At 37.9% G+C, this 21,042-nt stretch overlaps 1 protein-coding gene across 1 annotated transcript in view; it reads left to right on the forward strand.

Moving 5' to 3' along the window:
- Positions 1-21,042, forward strand: part of ADAMTS19 (ADAM metallopeptidase with thrombospondin type 1 motif, 19) — a gene marked incomplete at its 5' end in the record, with an annotated part of 206,929 nt that overhangs the window by 42,131 nt on the left and 143,756 nt on the right. Inside the window, one exon of the mRNA XM_008585687.1 lies at positions 5,715-5,880. Within this exon, the coding sequence (XP_008583909.1) occupies positions 5,715-5,880 (166 nt within the window). The remainder of the gene's footprint in view (positions 1-5,714; positions 5,881-21,042) is intronic.

Below are 21,042 nucleotides of genomic sequence, written 5' to 3' on the forward strand. Positions count from 1 at the left end.
AGGATGTGCTTGATTTTGAAGAAGTGGTAGGTCTTCACAAGGACAGTGATGTTCTGGAAAGAGGACGCAGTGGGTGCAGTGTGCCCAGATGTAATCACGCAGACAAAAGTTATTCTGAAATATGTTGAAATGTAATGTTTGTTCACACAGTTATAGTTATAGGAAGCTTGAGTAGTAAAGAGAAAACTGGAGTTGTAGGCAAGAGTTTATCATAGACTTATACTTTACATAACCTCATTAAGTGTTATGAGCTTATCCTTGTAGGCATATAGGGAAACACTGACAGGGTTGCCGCAGGAAGAGTGTTTCAGAATGGTTAAACAAAAGGGTAGAAATAGTATCAGAAAGTTTATATAGATTTATATATAGATGTAGAATACACAAATGCATGAGAAATCGGTCCCATTTACAGTAGTGTGGAAATGACATTTTATTTGAATAAAGCATAAAACAAATGTGTGGTATTGTATTATACTTTAGGCCAAATTATATTATAATTTATGTTCTATATCATGCTTACATTTCAAACTACATAATGCTTTCTTTATTTAATGAGACATACACCATAACATTACCAAACAAGAAAATAATAAACTTACATAGAAATTCAGAACATATAGAGCATCAGACATTTGTCTAGATGTTTTTACAAGCCTGTGATGATGCCACATCCTTTCAGCAACTTCTGCTATCACTGTTTAAAAATAAGTCACTTGCGCTCCTTCTAGTATTTCACTAATTCTCTGAATACACCTTGTATTGGGATAATAGACTGATTGTCCTAAGACATTCAGGACATTAGCTTTCTTTTTCCCATCAAGAAAGTTGCCATTTAATTTTTTTCTATTATATGGGTTCTTCTTGTTTTTTGTCTCACTTTTCCTATTTCTCTGTTCAAACCAAGCATCTCTTTGAATTGCTGTCTAGGCTCTATACCTCCTCTTTGCCCTTGCTCATGGTGCCTACTCTCACAAAGAGCATCCTTGCCTCAGTCTTATCCAAATCCTGTCCCTCCAGACCACCGTTGTATCCTGAAATTATAATGTTCTATCATCTTTCTCATGTCCTTTAGCACTTACGACATTTAGTTATCGTGATAGGCTACATATTTTTTGATTGATTAATTTATTGGAGAAAATTGTACATGCTTGTGTACAACATAATGTCTTGATTTATGTATGCATTGTGGGAAGGTTAAATCAAGCGAATCAACATATCTAGTACATTACATACTTATTTTTTATGATGAGAACATTTAAAATCTACAGTCAGCAATTTTCAAGTGTACAGCATGTTATTAACTATAGTCATCGTGTTGTGCAGTACATCTCCTGAACTCATTCCTCTAGCCTAACTGAAATTTTGTATCCTTTGACCAACATGTTATCAATCCACCTCTCCACCCCTTTGACCAGCATTCTACTCTGTTTCTTAATTTGACTTTTAAAAATTCCACATGTGAGTGAAATCATGCACTGTTTGTCTTTCTGTGCCTGGTCCATTTCACTTAACATAGTGTCCTCTAGGTTTATCTATGTTGTCACATGTGACAGGATTTCTTTCTTTTCTAAGGTTGAATAGTATTCAGGTGTGTGCATATACATGAGTGTGTGTATATGTGTGTGTGTGTGTGTGTGTCACATTTTCTTCAGCCATTGATGGAAATTTAGATTGATTCCATATCTTGGCTATTGTGAATAATGCTGCAATAAACATGGTAGTACAGATAGCTCTTTGATATAAAAAATATACAGCTCTTTTTCATTTCCTTTGGTTGTATGCCAAGAAGTGGAATTGCTGGATCATTTTTTTTAATAGGATATTTTCATAGACTTTTAATATTCAATTCTTAATGAGTGATCAATACATATTTGTTCAATTGAACCTCAAATAAATACAGTATCTTCAGCCATTCCTCTTAAAGTTTACCTAGAAAACTAAGATTCTGGAAAATAAAGAATATTGCATGAAAGGAACATGGAAGACAGAAGAGAAGACTTTAGATAATTATGGTAGTACTTTGGTGATGTAAGTGAATAGGAAGTAAGTGGAGGTGAAACAGTCATCTCAGGAAGAGTGAGAACAGGAGTGGAGAGAACCGTATTGCTTCTGTTCCATCTCATTTATAAGTTAGGTCTACATTAGAGCTTTTGGATCTGTTCATTTAATAGTCCATAATTAATCTGAATTTGAACAAATGAATATTTATATTAGATGAATTGAAACAACAATATATAAACATTCCTGCATACTAGCCAAATTAAATTTCATTTTTTATTAGAAGTTGTTGGTGGTGTAAATCCATGGAGATTGATGTTAATGGTTGTTTTAGGAAGGACAGGGGCATATGAATAGAGAAAAAAAAAATAAAATAGAATCAGGAAGAAGAGAAATGACTGGTTGCTTATTTTTACATAATCAATGCTAAATTGCAAAATACTGAAATTCTTACTAAATTATGAAATCAAAGAAGAACATTAAATAACAAAGGAACAGATACTACCTTGTGAGAAAATGCACATGATGACAGAAATGTAGTAGGATACAACTGGTAAACTTAATTTCACTTCCAATTATTCTTATGAAATGCCTTAAAATAGTTAAAATTATTTTGATAAGTTTTAAAAGCACAGTCTGGGAGAAAAACATTTGTATGGTTTGCATTTATTTTAGATAGTATATTATGCCATATTAATTCACAGTATCTTTTTTTTTCTTAAATTGAGATGACAACATTTGCACTAAGCAAATGCTGCTTTATACTCATGTTCAGGTGCTCATATTTATTATAATTGTGGATTGTCGAACACAGGGGCACTTGTGCAGAGAGGTTAATAAGAGTTTGTGTTTTACATGGCTTGTAAAATCACAGTGCAGATAAAACAATCTATTTTCTTAGTGGAAAAATTGAGCCCTTTGTGGGGACACAGAAAACCCCAAGATTTTCTGCAAATCTGCTTTAATACAAGCCATTATCTTGAAAGATATCAACCCAAGCTGGAGCACTTTCTGTGCCATAGGATAGTATTCTGGCCTCAGAAAGTCCACATCATGACATTTGGTGCTAAATATGCCCCAGAGTGAACTGAATCTGGCACACAGTGGTCAGACAGTAAATGAGTGTTGAATGAATGAGTCACCATTTATAATTATTACAACTTTTTTTCTTTTTAAAAGTGGACTCCTTGTTTTTAAAAATGTCTAAAGTTAAAATTCTAATACTCCTACAACAGATAAGGTTAGGTTGCGAAGAAGTTTCCAAATAATAACAGAAAAAACAAAACATTTATTTTAGACAATATTTAATGTGCTAATAGGGGATGCAAAGATTAAAATACTTTGGCTCTTTCAACTCTGGGAGTTTTTCAATCTATACTCAAATATCGAGGTGCTTATGTTAGTTATGGTTGTTCTTATTATTAAAATAAAAATAACAGCAAATATTTATTGAATAGTTATCCAGTATCAGACCCCATAATAAGAGCATTACATGTATTTAAAAAATATCATCCTCCAAATACCCTATGAAGCTGTACGTAAATAGATAAAGGTTCTGTAACTTTTCTCATAGTTACATGGCTTGGAGTAAGTTATGAACCCAAATAATCAAAGTCCAGAATCTGTTCTTGGAGTCATTAATGATTTATATAATAGTGTGTGATTATATTTTATGAGATTTATTGTTATAAATCTAACCACATTTATAACCTGCTGAAAGAATGTATTGGATCGCAAATTTATGATTTAGGTAAACTGAGCATGTTTACTCGAGCTGTTCTAACTGAACATAATAATGATTGTTTTAATCAACAGCGGCACTGTTAGTTTTATTAGTGATCTTGAATACTGTGTGAATCTCAAAATTACACTGATATATAAATTGAGAATTGCATATTTCTATATTTTCACAGTCTGGATCAATGATATATAATGCTATACCACCTATTGTCAATTTAAATGTTGATGTACTATGTCTTCACTGCCTATTATTTAATATTTTTTTGTTTAATATTCCCTTGTTTCTCATCAAATTAAGGCCAATGGAAGAATTTCTGGAAAACATATAAATACTTTAAAACTCAAGCTAGTTTCAGAGGTGAGGGAAGTAAAACATGTATGGAAAATAAAAGAAATCATTGGAAGTCATATTAAAATTATAACATAATTACTTGGCACTATCATATATATATATATATATATACCTCATATTTTTAAAGGATCATTAGAGTAAAACTATTTTTACATTATCATCTACTGCCAATGTGTTTGTGTGCATGTGTGTGTGTGTTTGTGTGCGTGTGAGAGAGAGGCAGAGAGAGAGAGAGACAGAGAGGGAGAGATAGAGAGAGACAGAGAGGGGGGGCAGGGAGAGAGAAAAAGGGAGAGAAAGGAGAGGAGACAGAGGTGGCAGAATTACTTACTGTAGTTCTTTAGAATTTTATAAATAACATAAAAGTTTCAATAAAATGAAATTGATTAGGATTTTTAGATTTACTCTGAAGGTGTCTTGTAATGTCAATTTGGTACAGAATAAAACAAGGTAGTATACTGTCAATCACCTGATCTTTCTGTATAGAAGATTTAGGACACTGTATAATTAAAACAGAATTCTAAAAAATCCCTTCTACACTTCAAAGGAAAATGTGCATTTTCTCAGGGTAGATTTATTTTTTCTTAGTTTTCAGTTTTGGAAAATTGCTATATCTGAAGAAATAATTATAATTATTGTGCTACTTATATGTGGACCAAATTTAAATGAATTTTATATAAATTTCATAGGGTTAATGAAAAGCAGAATTAAAAACTTTAATATTAGCAGACTGGGTATGAATGATGAAGGTTTTAGGAGATTATTTCTTCAATAATATTTGCTAAAGAGATATAGTCAAATATTTGCTCTTTGTATATATTAATTATGTAGATTTAAGTAGTAAATTTGAAAGATCAAGTCACATCATGTTCTTTTATGTTGAACACTTTCCTAGTTGTAAAGCAAATTTATATTCTGAGAAAGGAAAAAAGAAATGAATAGTCTTAGCTTCAATATATTACAAGGATACCTACTTGTTATAAGTTCTTCTTATTGATCATAACCATATTTTACAGTTTTTAATCCTCTGTCCACAATTGGATGACTTTAAAAACATGGCACTGTATGAAATGAAACTTGTTTATGTAAGTGATGCTTCATTCTTTCTCTAATTTATTCTTCAAAGGTTTAAAAAATGTTTAATAGAGGACTTTAAGAATACTTGATATATTAATTTCAATGCTACGTCTCCTGCATTTGCCTTGATATATTACATGAATTACTTTATTAAATAATGATTGTCAAAAAGTTGGACTGTGTGGTATATGCAATTAAAAGCTGTATTGCTCTTTCTGTACATGCTGTACATGTAAGTGACCCCGTGGGTCTCCCAACGTGAGCCTTTAACATTCCAGAATTTTTACTGTGCATCTGTTGCTGGAATCTAGCCTCCCGCCCACACAGACTACAACTAACTAAATGAAGTTTATGCTAGTGCAATAAAATACATAAAGATGAAGTAATAAAATGGGAAGATAGTTACCTTACTAGTAGGGTTGCTAAAATAGCTTCACGAGAAGACTGTGTGCACATTTGTTGAAGAAACCAAAATGTATGAGTAGAACCTAGAAAATAATTTTTTTAATGGTATTTCTTACATATATTTTTGTGTTATGTATTACAGATGGGATTTATACAGCTCAATGAGGACTTCATATTTATTGAGCCACTCAATGATACAGTGGCAATAACGGGTCACCCACACCGTGTATATAGGCAGAAAAGGTCCGTGGAGGAAAAAGTCACAGAGAAGTCAGCTCTTCACAGTCATTACTGTGGTATCATTTCAGGTAATTCCTTTTCCCGAAAGGATTTAACTAATATGAAATATGAGGTGAATCCTTTAAAAAATTCTCTCTCTCATCTATCTACTAACTTTATTTATTTTTAATGTGAAATCTCTTTTGGTTTAATAACAGTGAAATGTGTCCATTTTACAATTACCTTTTAATTTTCTATGAAGCACAACATTTTAATATCAAAAAATGGAGACTCAAAAGGACTTCAGGGATGAACATTTAACATGTCCTATAATTTTCTTGAATTGTGAAGTGTTCCTCAGGGGATACTGTTCACTTCACTGGCATAGAAATGACTCTGAGAGAATTTCAGATCTCTTGAAACTGAATACTGTCAGCTCATAGCCTTATTTTAGTCCACCTCTATGAGAACATCATAGATATCTCTTTACTTTGACCAGAAGCATCCTCTCCTTCCTTCTTCTGTCCCTAGCCACCCTGCTGTGCAATAGAATACCGGCCCTGGCTCTTCCTACCTAATGCAACACAAGCCTCTTAAGTGAAAAATCTTTGTTGCATTTGCTGGCTTTGATGTGGATGCTTTTTTTTTTTTTTTTTCCAAGTTTTTTTTTTTTTTTTTTTTTTTTTTTTTTGGATCCATTTAAATATCGTCTTGGAGGTTAAAATTAGCAGGGGAGTAGGAAGAAGAATTTTGAATTTTGAATTTTGAATTTTATTCTCAGTGTCTGAATCCCTTAAGTCTGGAACTTTTCAGAGGCTTGTAAACATTCCCAACCATCAAATTCTTATTTGGTTTTGTCTGCCAGGTATTCACAGAAATAAAATGGGGTGACTGTTTTGTGCACTTTGTTAATTCCTTTAGGAAGGATCTTTGGCATTTGCAAGAATGGTAAAGAAAATGAATTATTTCTGTTACATAAGCAGGTCCTGAAAGTTATAGCCAACGTTCTCAAATAAATTAGAAGTTTCCCTAGGAAAAAATCTTTAGATATCTTATCCAGACATCTCAGCGAATATTTACTGATATGAGAAATATTTTCAGTTAGAATCTGAGAAAATATTGAAGAATTTTCAGTTCAAAGACTTCAAAATTTGATTTGCACATTTGAAATTGGGTTAATGTTGCTAGTGCCAATATATCAATTCTAAAATTGGTTATGGAATTTGAAGCTAGTTTAGGTATGTGAATTGTGACAATAAGTCACATTTGCAGAGACCATGGGATGTTCATGTTATCAATTGTCGATAGTGTTCTGATTCAGAAAAAAATATGATATATTTCTGTTTAGAATATATTTATCTGAAATTAATCTGATTTCTTTTTTTTTTTTTTTTTTTTTCTTTTGTCTTTTTCCGTGTCCGGCAACGGATCACAACCCTCAGTGTTGCCCCTGTACCGGACCGGGGACCGGCAACGGGATTGCAACCCTCGGTGTTGCTCCCGCGCCTCGCTCAGCCAGTGAGTGGGAACCGGTCTGTATGTGGGATCCGAACCCTCGGGCGGGAGCGCCGCCGCGCTTCCCAAGTGGCGCACTATCCAGTGCGCCACCGGGCCGGCCCCAGATTTCTATTTTTTTTTAAAGCTCTTGATATTAGTCTGAAAGCTCATGATAATTAGTCATATTAGGTAGAAATCATCTTCAAAAGTGATTAAGTTAGTCTGTCTCTGTTTCACACTGTTCCTTGTACCTGATCAAGCCAATTTAAATAAGACACGTACCTCTTCTCTATTCTAAGAGCTGTAGAAATAAAAGAGATAAAGATAGCTGAACAAAAGTTATAGCATTATGAACAAGCAAAAGAAAAGCTTTTGTATCATGAAACGATAAAAACAACAGCAACAACTTGGATTTAGTCCATATAAGAAGATTGCTTTGTATGAGTTATACTGGAAATCTGCACTGTGTAACTTTTGAATCATAGTAAGTTCCAGCTGTTCTAATTACTCATGTACAGTGATGACACAAAGCAGGCTTTGTATACCATTATGCATGGAGGAAAGGTTTCTAGAAGATTCTTAATTTTACTAGGTTAATGAAGCATAAATACATAGTTCATATTTGGCAAGCACTGTTCATAAAATTTCTGAGATTATATATATNAAGCATAAATACATAGTTCATATTTGGCAAGCACTGTTCATAAAATTTCTGAGATTATATACACACACACACACACACACACACACACACACACACACATATATAGTTTTAAGTGTAACTGTTACATATTAATGTTGACCTGCTTGGATCAAAGACTTGCATGCAAGAAATGCTAATCTATCATCAACTGGATGATTTATTGAGCTTATGTATTTGCAGATGCTTTTTAAGGGTTCAAATTTTAAAAATCATTTTAAAATTAGCAAACCAAGAAATAAAATATTCATTTACTTGTACTGATATGTCCAACTGTAGTTCTTCTCTTCTTATTTCAGGCTGATGTATTAACATATTAATAATATGGTTCTAATTTGAATAATGTTGCAGTATTTGCCTTTGCAAAATGTAATCATAACGTTTACTTTTCTTCAACTTGGTCTTTGCACTATTCCTCTTCAACATTTTAATTGCATTAGGTAGATTACATTAATAAGTATTGATTACATGAATATTTTTTTTAAACAGAAACCTTCCTATTTTAGAGTAACTTTGTTGTGTTCTTTTATCAAAATGTGATGCAGAGGAGTGGAAGGCACATGAGGTTGGAAGTCAAAGGCCTCGGGATCAAGGCCCAGCTTCAGTCTCACTCCAGCTAGATAATCTTGTGAAATTCCCTTAAACTTTTCAAATTTCGCTTCTTTATTTGCAACGTATGCATGACCAGTCACTTCACAGGGATGTAGAGTAATGACACAGCTCCTATTCTCAAGAGGTGAACAATGTATCATTTTAGGCAAATTGGTAAATCAGCAATTACACTGTAGTGTGATAAGAACTACAACAGACTCAGTACACAAGATCCCAAGCTTCTGAAAGTAGATAGCTGAGCCTTGAAGATCAAGTATAACTTATTAAGACCAGAGGGAGAAAAGGGAACAGAGTGTGCAGGTTAAGTTAATGGACTTTGAGGTCACCCTGCCTGTGTTCACATCCCTGTGTTACCGCCTCCTAACTGTGTGATCTTGGGAAACTCTCAAAAGATTCATTTACAGAATACAAAATGTGGATAGTGATACCTAAACCTCAAGACTGTCCTCAGAATTAAATGAGATTATGTTTGAAAATGAAACGGGTATGTGAAGTTTTTAGTGCATGTTGTTCAATATTCATGGGACAAGAGCATTTCAGGCAGAAGGAGCAATACATGCAAAAGTATAAAGGCATGAGAAAGTATCTACCAGGGGAGCTGATTCCCATCAACCTGGGAAGCCAAGTATCTGCACTTGCTGAAATACAGCCCTGGAAAAGTAGTCATGAACTAGATGATGAAGGGACTAGTGTTCCCGGTAAGGACTTTATCTGCAAGTGACATTATCAATTTGTATTGCTTAACATTTTAGCATAAACTTATGAGTATGTCTAGGACTCAGTGTGAAAAAGAAAGAGAATTACGCAATTGAAATAAAGGAGTGAGCAAGACGTAGAAATCATCTCTATTCTGAGAGCTGACTTAACCAGGCCACTAGGAAAACAGTTCTCATATTCCATCCATAACTGTTGTGGAGGGTTCGTGGATTGCAAACATTGAGCATTGGTGAATACCAAATTTATTCTCTAACTGGAAGTATGTTGTTTTTACACATGCATATGGGTAGAAAGTGGTCTAAAGATTTAGGAGATAAAGAATGAGCCTAGTGTAGTTGTAGACAATGAAAACATCAAAAGAAGCAACTTAATAAAAAGATTACTTCAGTATGCATGATTTTCACTTACAATGGCTAATTTGTATGATGGAGTCTACAATGAATTAGAGATTCTCAAGAAACCTAGAATCTTTCAGGTAGCACGTTTAAATGTAACATGAAAATAAGAACACAGGAAGCTGACGGTTTGGGACCAACACAGCTCTCACTAGCTGGGGCAATAAAGAAAACATACTTTTCTATCTTTCCATTACATGATCTATCTGCCACTCTTGATACAATTAAAAGGCCCCTCTTTTTATAAACCATCACCCTGGTTTCTATTTTAGCTGTCTTTCTATTTTTCTTATGTCTTTGTCTCCTCTATGGGCATGATTTTTTCCATATGCACACCCCTTGAATGTAGGCATTTCTCAGGACTTCCTCCTTTTCTTTCTAATTCTGATTCCACATACTTTCCCAGGGTGATAGAATCCAAATCCATGGGTTTAACTTCACATCTAGTACTTGCAAACTTTGTCCCCACTTCAGCCTCTCTCCTGACTTCCAGGTATATAGTAACTTTTACTCAGATGTCTCTCAATCACCTCAGACTTAATAATTCTAAAGCTGAACCTACCATCTTTCCTCCCGAATTTCTCTGCCGATACCCCCACTATAAACCTAGTCCTTCAAAAGCAATAAGTAAACATTTTCCCATGCACAAACCATAAAAACAGCAACAAAAAATGTTATTCTTACTACCTCCCTTTTTTCCTCTAAGTCTGATTGATCTTATTCTTGATGATATCTACCTACTAATTTTTTGCCTGTCATCTCTTCCTCTCTTTCACCACTTCTTGTTTTATTGTCATAAGAACATTTGTATAAAATGTATCATGTGCCAGTTCCAGTAGGTATGTTACATGTATTATTTTATCTTTATGTTTTCTACAATCCTATGAGGTGGGCAGTATTTTTATTCCCATTTTACAATTAAAAATAAAAAAATAAGACAAAGGAAACTAAAAGATTTAAAGTAAGCAACCTAAGCTTTTGTAATGTCATGCTAAGAATCGCAGCCTTCCCTGGACCACTGGTCTCTATAGCCAATTTATGTATTACTTAGGCTACTGCAGTTTATTGTCTCCTATATGCCTTTGTGATTTCAGTCTAGCCCTCTTATCATCTCGTTTCCAAATTTTCTAAACTGTGCATTTTTTTGGACAGTTTTTATTTATTTATTTATTTATTTATTTATTGTGATTTCAGTCTAGCCCTCTTATCATCTCGTTTCCAAATTTTCTAAACTGTGCATTTTTTGGACAGTTTTTATTTATTTATTTATTTATTTATTTATTTATTTATTTATTATTATTTTTTTTTTTTTTCCTTTTTGTCTTTTTTCGTGTCCGGCAACGGATCGCAACCCTCAGTGTCGCGCCCGTACCGGACCGGGACCGGCAACGGGATTGCAACCCTCGGTGTTGCTCCCACACCTCGCTCAGCCAGTGAGCGGGAACCGGTCTGTATGTGGGATCCAAACCCTCGGCGGGAGCGCCACCGCGCTCCCAAGCGGCGCACTGCAGCAGGGCGCCACCGGGCCAGCCCTATTTTTAATTTTAACTTCTCAATATACGTTGTAGTTGATTTTCGTGTCCCTTTACCTGTTCCTCTTTCTTTTTTATTGAGACATAACTGATTATGCATATTTATTGGGTACGTATTTGAATATCAACACCTGTGTACTATATGTGGTGATCAAATCAGGATAATTAGTATTCTCATATTTACACAATGTCACCAATCTTTGTGATCCTTAAGCAATTTCTCACTGACCCCTGCTCTCTCCCCCTTTCTCACCTCTAATTTGATACAGTGATATTTCTTTCTGGGATTCTCCACACTTTCTGGGTGGAGAATTCATACTCTTTAGATTACCTGCACCAAAATTACCTGGGGCTTTGCTTTGGGTTAAAATGAAGATTTCTGGGTCCCATCCAGATACGCTATGTCAGAGTCACTGAGTATGGGACCCAAGGGAATCTGCGTTTTAAACATGGACCCTAAAATGTGATTCTAGTGCACATTTAAATTAGAGAAACATCCGAAGGTGTGCTTCTGAGTTCACGGGATGCTCCCATCCCCGAGTCTTACTGAGATATCCCTTTCCATCTGCGTTTTAAACATGGACCCTAAAATGTGATTCTAGTGCACATTTAAATTAGAGAAACATCTGAAGGTGTGCTTCTGAGTTCACGGGATGCTCCCATCCCGGAGTCTTACTGAGATATCCCTTTCCATTGCTGCTGTAGCATTTTGTGCATGTAATGTCATATTAGGAAATGTCGATTCACTTGTCTGTCTCCTAAGCTTCTCTAGAGTAGGAGCTCTATACCAAGGTTTAATGAATTGCTGGACCCAAGGTTCCACAGCTTCATTCCACAAATATTATTTACTGCACACCAGACCCTGGACACATACATAAGAGTGAAATTCATTCTCTGAAGACAACAATATGGGGGGTCAGTCCTCTTTGTGAAGAGTTACAGAGTAAGACAAGATTTTGAAAATAGGAAGGACAAAAAAAATTTCAAAAAGACCTTGAGAAATAATTGTTTTTTCCACTTATTTCAGCTAGTGGTTTGGATATTTGGACAATATTTATGCAGATCCTTACTGTTAACAGTTGAGATAAATACATTTTCCACCAGATCTTTTGCTTTCAGCTGTATGTAATTGGGGTAGTCGTTTCTTTGCCAATGAAGGAGTAGATATTCATGATTTCTAAAGGATCTAATATTGAAAAATTGTTTTATTAAGTCACAGTATTTCCTAAATCTGTGCTGTTTTCCCATACATGTTGCAGCCTTCATGGCTTAGGACCTGAAGTCCCAGGTTCAGCTGAGAGCTTGCCTTGTTTCTGTGTCTTTTGTGGTGTCAGTCCCATGCCCCAGTCCATCTCTTCTTCGAACACCATGTGATTATTACAGTGATACTGTGAACGAGAGTATAGTGCTCACCTTTCTATTTTTTAGACTTCTAGAATGAAATCCATTTTTCAATTTATAAAAGAAGACATCCTATAAAGGGAAGAATTTGATGCCATCTGTGGCCTCATTAGATTGGTTAAATACTGAGAGGACAAAATAAAGTTGCCCTGGGAATTTTCTTGTGTTCTGAATGTAAAACAATATTTTTAATATGACCAGTGATTATTTACCTAGGTTTTAGTTAATTTTATTCGATAATCAAAGTACAATAGTGTGTTAAAATCAAAATTTGACTGAGAGCAAAGGGTATACTCCTGGATGTTTCTTGACCCATGTAAGTGTGCATGTGCCCAGTTAGAGATAAAATAACCATGCAGCTGTCTGAGAATATATTTTGTTTCTGCGTTATAAAATTCGTCATAATAGCTGACATATATTTCATATGTAACGAGTTAAGCATTGCACTAAATAAATCACGTATACATATACACATATCCCTATACATATACACTTTTTATCTATACAGAAGCAGAGTTAAGTTTTTGTCTCACAGTCACAAAGCTAGTAAGTGGCAGTGCCAAGATTTTTATGTATGCATTCCTACCACAGAGACTTGGTATTAAAGAATTTACTTAGATTGTTAGTGTCATGAGGTTAAAATGGACCTGTAGTGGAAGGCTTACTTTTAAAAAAATTATTTAGACTCCTCTATCATTCTGTTTACAAAGTGATAAGCTTTATTGCCATATATAAGCATATGTTGAGACTTTCTCGTTTAACTTTTTAGGTCATGCATTACATTTATGGTTAATTTATTAGAATTACTCTACAATAGAATATTCCTTATACTTTATGGTTTATTGAAAATATTTTAAATGATCTAGAGATATCACCTCTTTCACAAAAAATAGTTTCACTTATTCATGTTTAAGGAATAACTCTACAGATCTAATCTGGTCTTAACTTTCCTAAAAATGATTCCAGAAACACTTTGCACATGTTATATACAGAAAAGTGAGTAATGTGTCAATCCTTTTTGAGATTCTGACCATTTTAATTTTAGTAGTAGTTATATGCTGACTTCTTTCTGTAGTTGGGATGGATTTTTTGAGAGCCATTAGATAAATATCATTTATAGTAAGTTCTAACACTTTAAGTGGGGCGAAGAAAAGCATTATTTCAATGACTCTATATTGAGCACCAATTACCCAGCACTATTACAGGCTCTGTAGAGAATCAAGCAAGGTAGGGAGATTGAAAATGCCAGCCTGGGCAGGGCAGGTTCCTTTTATGGAGGGTGGTCAGGAAGGCTTCTTTGATATAGAGAATGCCAGGAGCACATCTGGAACAAGTGTGTTGTAGGCCAAGAGAACAGCTAGCCCAAGGGTCCTTAATGGTGAGGACACTAGTGCTGATAGAAGACAGGGAGCAAAGGGGTGATGAGTGGGAGAAGAAACAGGAGAGGTCTTGGGAGACTGATGGTTGGTCTGTCTGTTCCTGAGTTGGTTCATAATTATACAGCTATGAGAAATCACATGAAAGTCTCTTGTTTAAGACAAGCTGGAATTTTTAATTTAATGCATATACAGTTTGTTGAAAATTAGTTGACAAATCATCTGGCAACATTCAAACTACAAAATTTAGAACACGAAATTCCTTTCAGGGCTACATATAGACTCTGAGAGCCATGCTTTTAATACACACTGATGGTTCTTGCCAGGTGGCAGGTATTAAGCAATGGAATCACTCTTATTGCTTTTGTGGAGCTCCTAGTGTGGTGATGGAGACATGCAAGCAAGTAGTTAGAAGCATATGAGGGGGTTGTCCTAAGGAATTCATAGGAGGCACTTAACTGACTGAAGGGTGATAAGAGCCATCTGTATTATGGTGTAGGCTGTGTTGCTGTAATAGAGACCACAAGACACGTTTGTTCAAATAAGATAAAAGTTTATTTCTCCAAGTTCAGAGGGGTGCAGGTGAACCAGGGAAGATTGGTCTCTCTGACCCAAGACATCATCCAGTGACCCAGATTTCTCCTTATTGTTTGCCACCCTCTAAAAGTGTTATCTTCTGCAATGTCCACCTTAGCTCACCACACTTTGTCTGGATTCTAGCCTATGGGATGAAGAAAAGAGAAAAAGTAGGGGACAAGCAATTTTCTTTTAAAGAGTGACCTGGAAGTAATGCATAACAGTTTTGCTCATAGTCTTTCTTCAGAACTTAGTCACATAATCATACACAGTTGAACAGCAGGCTGGAAAATGTTTCAGGTTGGGTAGCCACACAACCAGCTTAAAAAATAAGTGGATGGGGGCATAGGGAGAGTTCTTATACTATTATAGGAAAGAAAGGGAGTGTAAAGCTAGGGCTTACAGACCCCTTGAGTCTGTTCTACAGATTGGGTTACACAGGTCTGTGAGCTAGGTAATAGAAAAAAATGGTTCTAGGAGCCGTAGATACAGAAAAATTAATGGGTTTTATTCAGGTCTAGGAGCAACTGTCCTTGTAGCTTCGCTGAGAGTTCTGAGAAGCACTGTGGATCAGAGCTGTTGGTCTTTTATACTTAAGTCCACAACCCTGGACACCTGGGTGCCCATACACAACTTACATTAAGTAGTAACAAGGATCACATGAGGATATTTAGAGCAAATGCTCAGCAAGGTTCTGAACGTCCTAGGGGCCCTGACATTTTCCTATTTTTCCCCAACAATCCACCCCTTCAGGGTCCCTTGCTGCTGTACAATCTATGCGTTCAGAATCTTCTGTGATGTTCCCTTAGCAAGGATAAGTGACCCTTACATACATACAACCTATCGTCTGTCCAATATGCCTTAAGGCTTATCCTTAAGATTTGTCCTGTAGTTTTGTTCTTTCAATTATTAGCCGCACATGTCCGGTGAGTAGTCATCATTGGTATAAAGTTCAGTGTGTATTCATTCAATAAGCCAACACATCGGTCACATTAACATATGTCTGTATCCAGTTGCCTCTGGTGCCTGCAGCCAGAACACTATGGGCGAAAAGACAGAAGGGTTATTGGTACCAATATGGGGAGTTCTCGCCCATCTGGTAAGATACATGCTAGTTTGCCATCCTGGGAAAGGATGGTTGCAGGAATAGGGATCTTACCTGGTTTATGATACCATACATTATCTGCTAGTACTGTTGGATCTGTAGGTTCTATATGTAACAGTATAGGGGAACTCATAATTGGCCATAATGATAATACAAATGTGTCCTTTGGAATAGAGTGCTTATCTGTTCCAGGCCCTGCTACCTTTACTCGAGGAGGCCAAGTACTTGTCACCCCAGGTGAAATTTGCAAGTCTTCTTCTAATCCTTTCCCCCAAGGCCCTATTAGCTCTACCCAGCATATATGGGGGGCTTCTATTTTCCAAGGCCATTCCCACAGTACTGTCTGTCCCTGTTGTAAACAGGTTGGGGCCGGTAAGAGAATATCTCCATTTTTGCCATATCCTGGCTTCAAAAGCTCATCTTTAGTAGTGACTTGCAGTTATATGGGTGCTGCAGCTGAATGCGACAGAACTTCCACTGGAGAGGGCCCGCCCTTGCGGGGTCTCTCATTTAAAATCCTGACTGTCCACCATAACGGCCGTGTCCACCCCTTCAGCGATGGGGGTTGGGCAGATAGCCTTAGTCCCTTTTTAAAAAGACCGCTGTATCGCTCAATCCTCCCTGCTGCCTGGGGATGATATGGCATATGTAAGTTCCACTGAATAGACAACTGGGAAGCCCACTTCTGAGCCTCATGTCCAGTAAAGAGGGTTCCATTGTTACTCTCTATGACTATAGGCCATGGCCATAAGGCTATTCAATGCCTTCACAGTGTTTACCTGGTCTGGGGCTATACAAGGCCATACAAACAGAAGACCAGTAGCTGTAACAACAGCAGTGAAGATGTATCTGAAATTCTCTGACTTCAGCAGTGGTCTGACAAAGTCCACCTGCCATCGATTCAGGGGCACCCTTCCTTGAGTTAATCACTTGTCTATATGGGGTACCCGCTGGGGGTGTGGACTCTCTTGAGCACATACTGGACAAACATGACAGGCATTTACTACATCTTCCCATTTTATAGGCAAGGCCCATCTTTGAGCCGCCATCTACATGGTTTTGCTGCCAGCATGCTGCATTCATTGATGTAACCATTGGGCTACATCAGTAGCTGGGGCTCTCTCCAGCCAGCTTACCTTAGCCAAGGCATCAACTTCATCATTTCCTGGACTGGGTAGGGGGAAATGTCCTGTGACATGAGAAAGGGTTACTTCTTTCTCATACCTGAATTCCCATAACTCTTGCCACATGGCTTGTCCCCACAGGGGTTGGTGGCTTGCCATCCACGATTGATATTTCCAAGTAGAAACCCAAAGGGTTAAACCTTTATACACAGCCCAGCTATCAGTACAGATGGTTAATGCCCTAGGCTCATTTTTTATTACCATCCAAACAGCTCTCAATTCAGCCCATTGACTGCTTTGTCCTGTGCGATTTTCATACCACATGGTATCTGTTAAGGGCTGGACAGCAATAGCTGTCCATGTCAACAGCTGTCCATGATGCTGAGGGTCCCATTCTAGAGCCATCTGTATACCAAGCTTGTTCTGTGATAGGTCCCTGTCGCTCATGGAAAGGTGTAGCCTCCACCTCCATGGGTAGAGGTTGTGTCAAAGTTTCCTCCACAACCTCTACTGGGCCTAGCACAGCTTGCAACTCTTTGGACAGAGGACTCGTTGACACAGTGCTTCTTTGTTCTATATATGCTCCTCATTTAGACAGAGTGGGAATCTGAGCTACACCTGCTTAGGGTTGGTGGCCCATGTGCACAGCCAACCTAGTATGGGATATGTTGTCCTTACTAGTACGTTGGCAGTTCCTGTGATAGTTTCAGTGGCCATCAAGGCAGAATATACAGCTGCTCGCTGTTTTCCTATTAGAGAATAGCATACTTCAGCACCCTTGCATAGCTGAGACCAGAATCCTACAGGTGTTCGGAATCGGTCTTGTCTCTGCCACAAACTCCATCCTAACCCCTGTTGGGTGATATTTACATCTAATTCAAAAGGTTTAGTGGGATCAACCACTTGTAAAGCCTGTACTTGCTGTATTGCCCTTTTTGGAGCCTGGTAAGCCTGTTCTACTTCCTCAGTCCAATCCCAGGGGGCTCCATTTTTTGTTAATGCATACAGTGGGCATGCCATTTGAGCCATGTGGGGTACAAAAGCTCTTTAATACCCCAGAAGTCCCAAATATGTCTGTAGCTGAGCTACAGTTGTGGGTTGAGGGTATGTCTGTATCTTGTCTACAATAGCTTCTGGGATGACTCTCATCTTACCCGACCAGACCACTCCTAAGAATTTGACTGACAGCCCAGATCCTTGTACTTTACAGCTCACCCACTTTGTTCCAAATGGCTTAGCAGCTTTGGACCTGCCTGGGTTAAATCTTTAAGAGAATCAGAAGTTAACAACACATCATCAATGTGATGAAACACCCTAACCATGCTGGGCTTTATCCACTTGGCTAGCTCCCCAGCCACTAAACCATGACAAATGGTTGGGCTATGCAGATAACCTTGGGGCAATACTTGAAAGGTCCACTGTCTCCCTTCCCAGGTGAAGGCAAACTGATCTTGGCTACTGGCCAAGATTGGAATAGAAAAGAAAGCATTTGCAAGGTCCAATACATAATAAGTTCCCAGCTGAGTCATCAGCTGATCCATTAAGTCGTGAACCGAAGGCACTGCTGCATGCAAGGGAGGCACTATTTTGTTTAGTTCTAAATAGTCTACAGTCATTCTCCAGGTACCATCAGGTTTTTTCACTGGCCATACCAGAGCATTAAATGGGCTATGAACTGCACGAATGATGCCAACTTTTTCTAATTCAAATATAGTGGCAACTATCTCTGCATGTCCTCCCGGTAGGCGATACTGCTTTATATTAATCACACGTCTTGGCTGGGGTAACACCTGTGGGTCATGTTTAGCATATCCCTGGAACACAGCTACATTCTGTGCCTGTATCTACCAATGCCAAAACATGCTGCACATTAGTCCTTGATCAATGTATTGCCAACTCAACATGAGGCCTCTGGTCTTCACCTGCCCTCAAAAGACAAGTACCTTGGCCTACTCCCTAATCAAACTGGAACATTTCATCCGCCTCCTCTGAAGCAATCAAAAAATCCCTTAAGTCCACCAAGTGCACTTTGCTACCTATTTCTGGACATTTAGTGAAACGCTGTTCAGGGCGTAATTGCTGCCACAAGGCAAACAGGACCACATTTGGCTGCCGATCAATTTTCTTGCTATCAACCCCTGCTGCAAGCAAGTCAAGCCACATCTGCTTACGGCTAGTCTTAGGATAAGATCCTGATCATTTCTTAGGGGTTGGGTCTTAGCCACCTTCCAGACCTCTTTTGCTTGTCTTTTCTCCTCTACTTCACCCAGGCTAGCTATCATGGTCATTACTTCATGTATAGGATGACCAAAGTATAGGGCCAGTATGGCCATCAGTGACCCAAAGGATGTTGACAGGGCATTTTGCAGCACTCTGTCTCTCATGCTGCCTGTAAAATTTTCATCGTTTGGGCCACAGGTGTTCACGTTAAACATGGACTGCCTCATCCCCAGCTCCTGAATTATTTGAACCAAGTCAGTATATGTTTGCCATTTACTCACAGTCTTGAGCAGTTCCCCAGCATTTGCCCACACGGTTCAGGCAGCTGCACTTACCCATTCCATTAACGAGTGATTATCTGGCCCTTGTTCATATCTGCAGCTATTCTGCAGCTGCTGCCTCAGGAATGGGTGCATGGTAATAGAGGCCAATTTTTCCATCTCTTCACCAGAGCACATCACACTATCCACCCCAGGTGCCATAACTGCAGCAGCCAAGCATCTAGGGGCACCCCCTTTTTCTGCCGGAACTGTCTCCCTAAATCAACTAATTCAACCTGGGTATATATAGTGAATTCAGTTACCTGTGGGTCACCCGCCGGTTCTCCACCTGGTCCTACTGGCTGTTCGTGTTTCAGTTTCAGGTGCACAATGGGTCATGCCTGGAGACGCAAAGTCTCCTCTAAGTCACCACTGGGTTTGTCGTTCTCCCAGGTGTGAGAGGCAGGGGTACCCAGTTGCAGCACGTCATCCTCCAGACAGATTATCCATGCTTCCAGCAGCTCTGCTTTCTTCTTTAAATCTTGATCCATTTGTATCATAGTGAGAAGTAGCCAGGCTCCGGTCAGCAGAAAAGTGGCCACCAGGGATCATATGCTCAAGGATAGCCATAGTTCCTTCTCCTCCCAAGGGGCTCTCTGAGGCTGCACTGCTTCATGGAGTGCCTGGTCTATGCTGACTTGCTGTATAGCAAGCAGCAACCAGATCCTGGGCAACAGGAAAGTGGCCAGAGGGCACAACATATTCAGGAGTAGCCATATTTCCTCCCTCTCCAAGGGGCTTTTGGCTCCTGTACCTGCTCAAATACCCTGCCAACTATGTCAATTGTAAAGCTAGGGCTTACAGACCTCTCAAGTCTGTTGCACAGATCGGGTTACAAACCCTCCACATGCAGGTCTGTGAGCTAGGAAATGGAAAAAAACGGTTCTAGGAGCCGTAGGTAAAGAAAAATTAATGGGTTTTATTCAGATCTCGGAGGAAGCATCCTAGTGGCTTCCCTGAAAGTTCTGAGAAGCACTGTGGATCAGAGCGGTTGGTCTTTTATACTTAAGTCCACAACCCTGGACACCTGCCCATACACAACTTACATTAAGTAGTAACAAGGAACACATGAGGATATTTACAACAAATGCTCAGCAAGATTCTGAACATCCGAGGGGCCCTGATATTTTCCTATTTTTCCCAACAGGGAGAATGGCTATTGATGGAAAATTAGTATTTCTGCTGTAGCATCTTGACCTAAAACCCGAGGATGGAAAGGTGATAACTAAGAGAAAGTAAGGGAAAATGTGGAAATGTGTCCAAGCCAAAATAGATGCTCTTTTTAGTGATTGGATGCATCTGTATTAATCTTATTTCCTTGGTAGAAGTTGACACTGGTAAAAAGCTGTCCCTTGTTGTACTTGACCGATGTGTGCTGGATAGTACTCAGAGTATCTCATTTTCTTTCAAGGCCAATGAAATCTCCCTGTCATCTTCCTAGATGGAAATAATAGAACTCTGTATCTATTATCTGTCTATATTTATCTATCTTATCTTATGATCACTTTATTAAGTGCTGACTCTGCCAAAATGAGTCTCTTCATAAACTTGTTGAAATGTTCCCTACTGAATATTTATCATAAATTAATATCACAAGGTACTAATATATAACTGCAGGTAGAATGTATATTGCAATTAGAAAAGCTGCACAATTAAATCCTAAGTGTACTAGATCT

This window comes from Galeopterus variegatus, unplaced genomic scaffold (assembly GCF_000696425.1).
Source record: "Galeopterus variegatus unplaced genomic scaffold, G_variegatus-3.0.2 Scaffold3671, whole genome shotgun sequence".
Taxonomy (NCBI): Eukaryota; Metazoa; Chordata; class Mammalia; order Dermoptera; family Cynocephalidae; genus Galeopterus; species Galeopterus variegatus.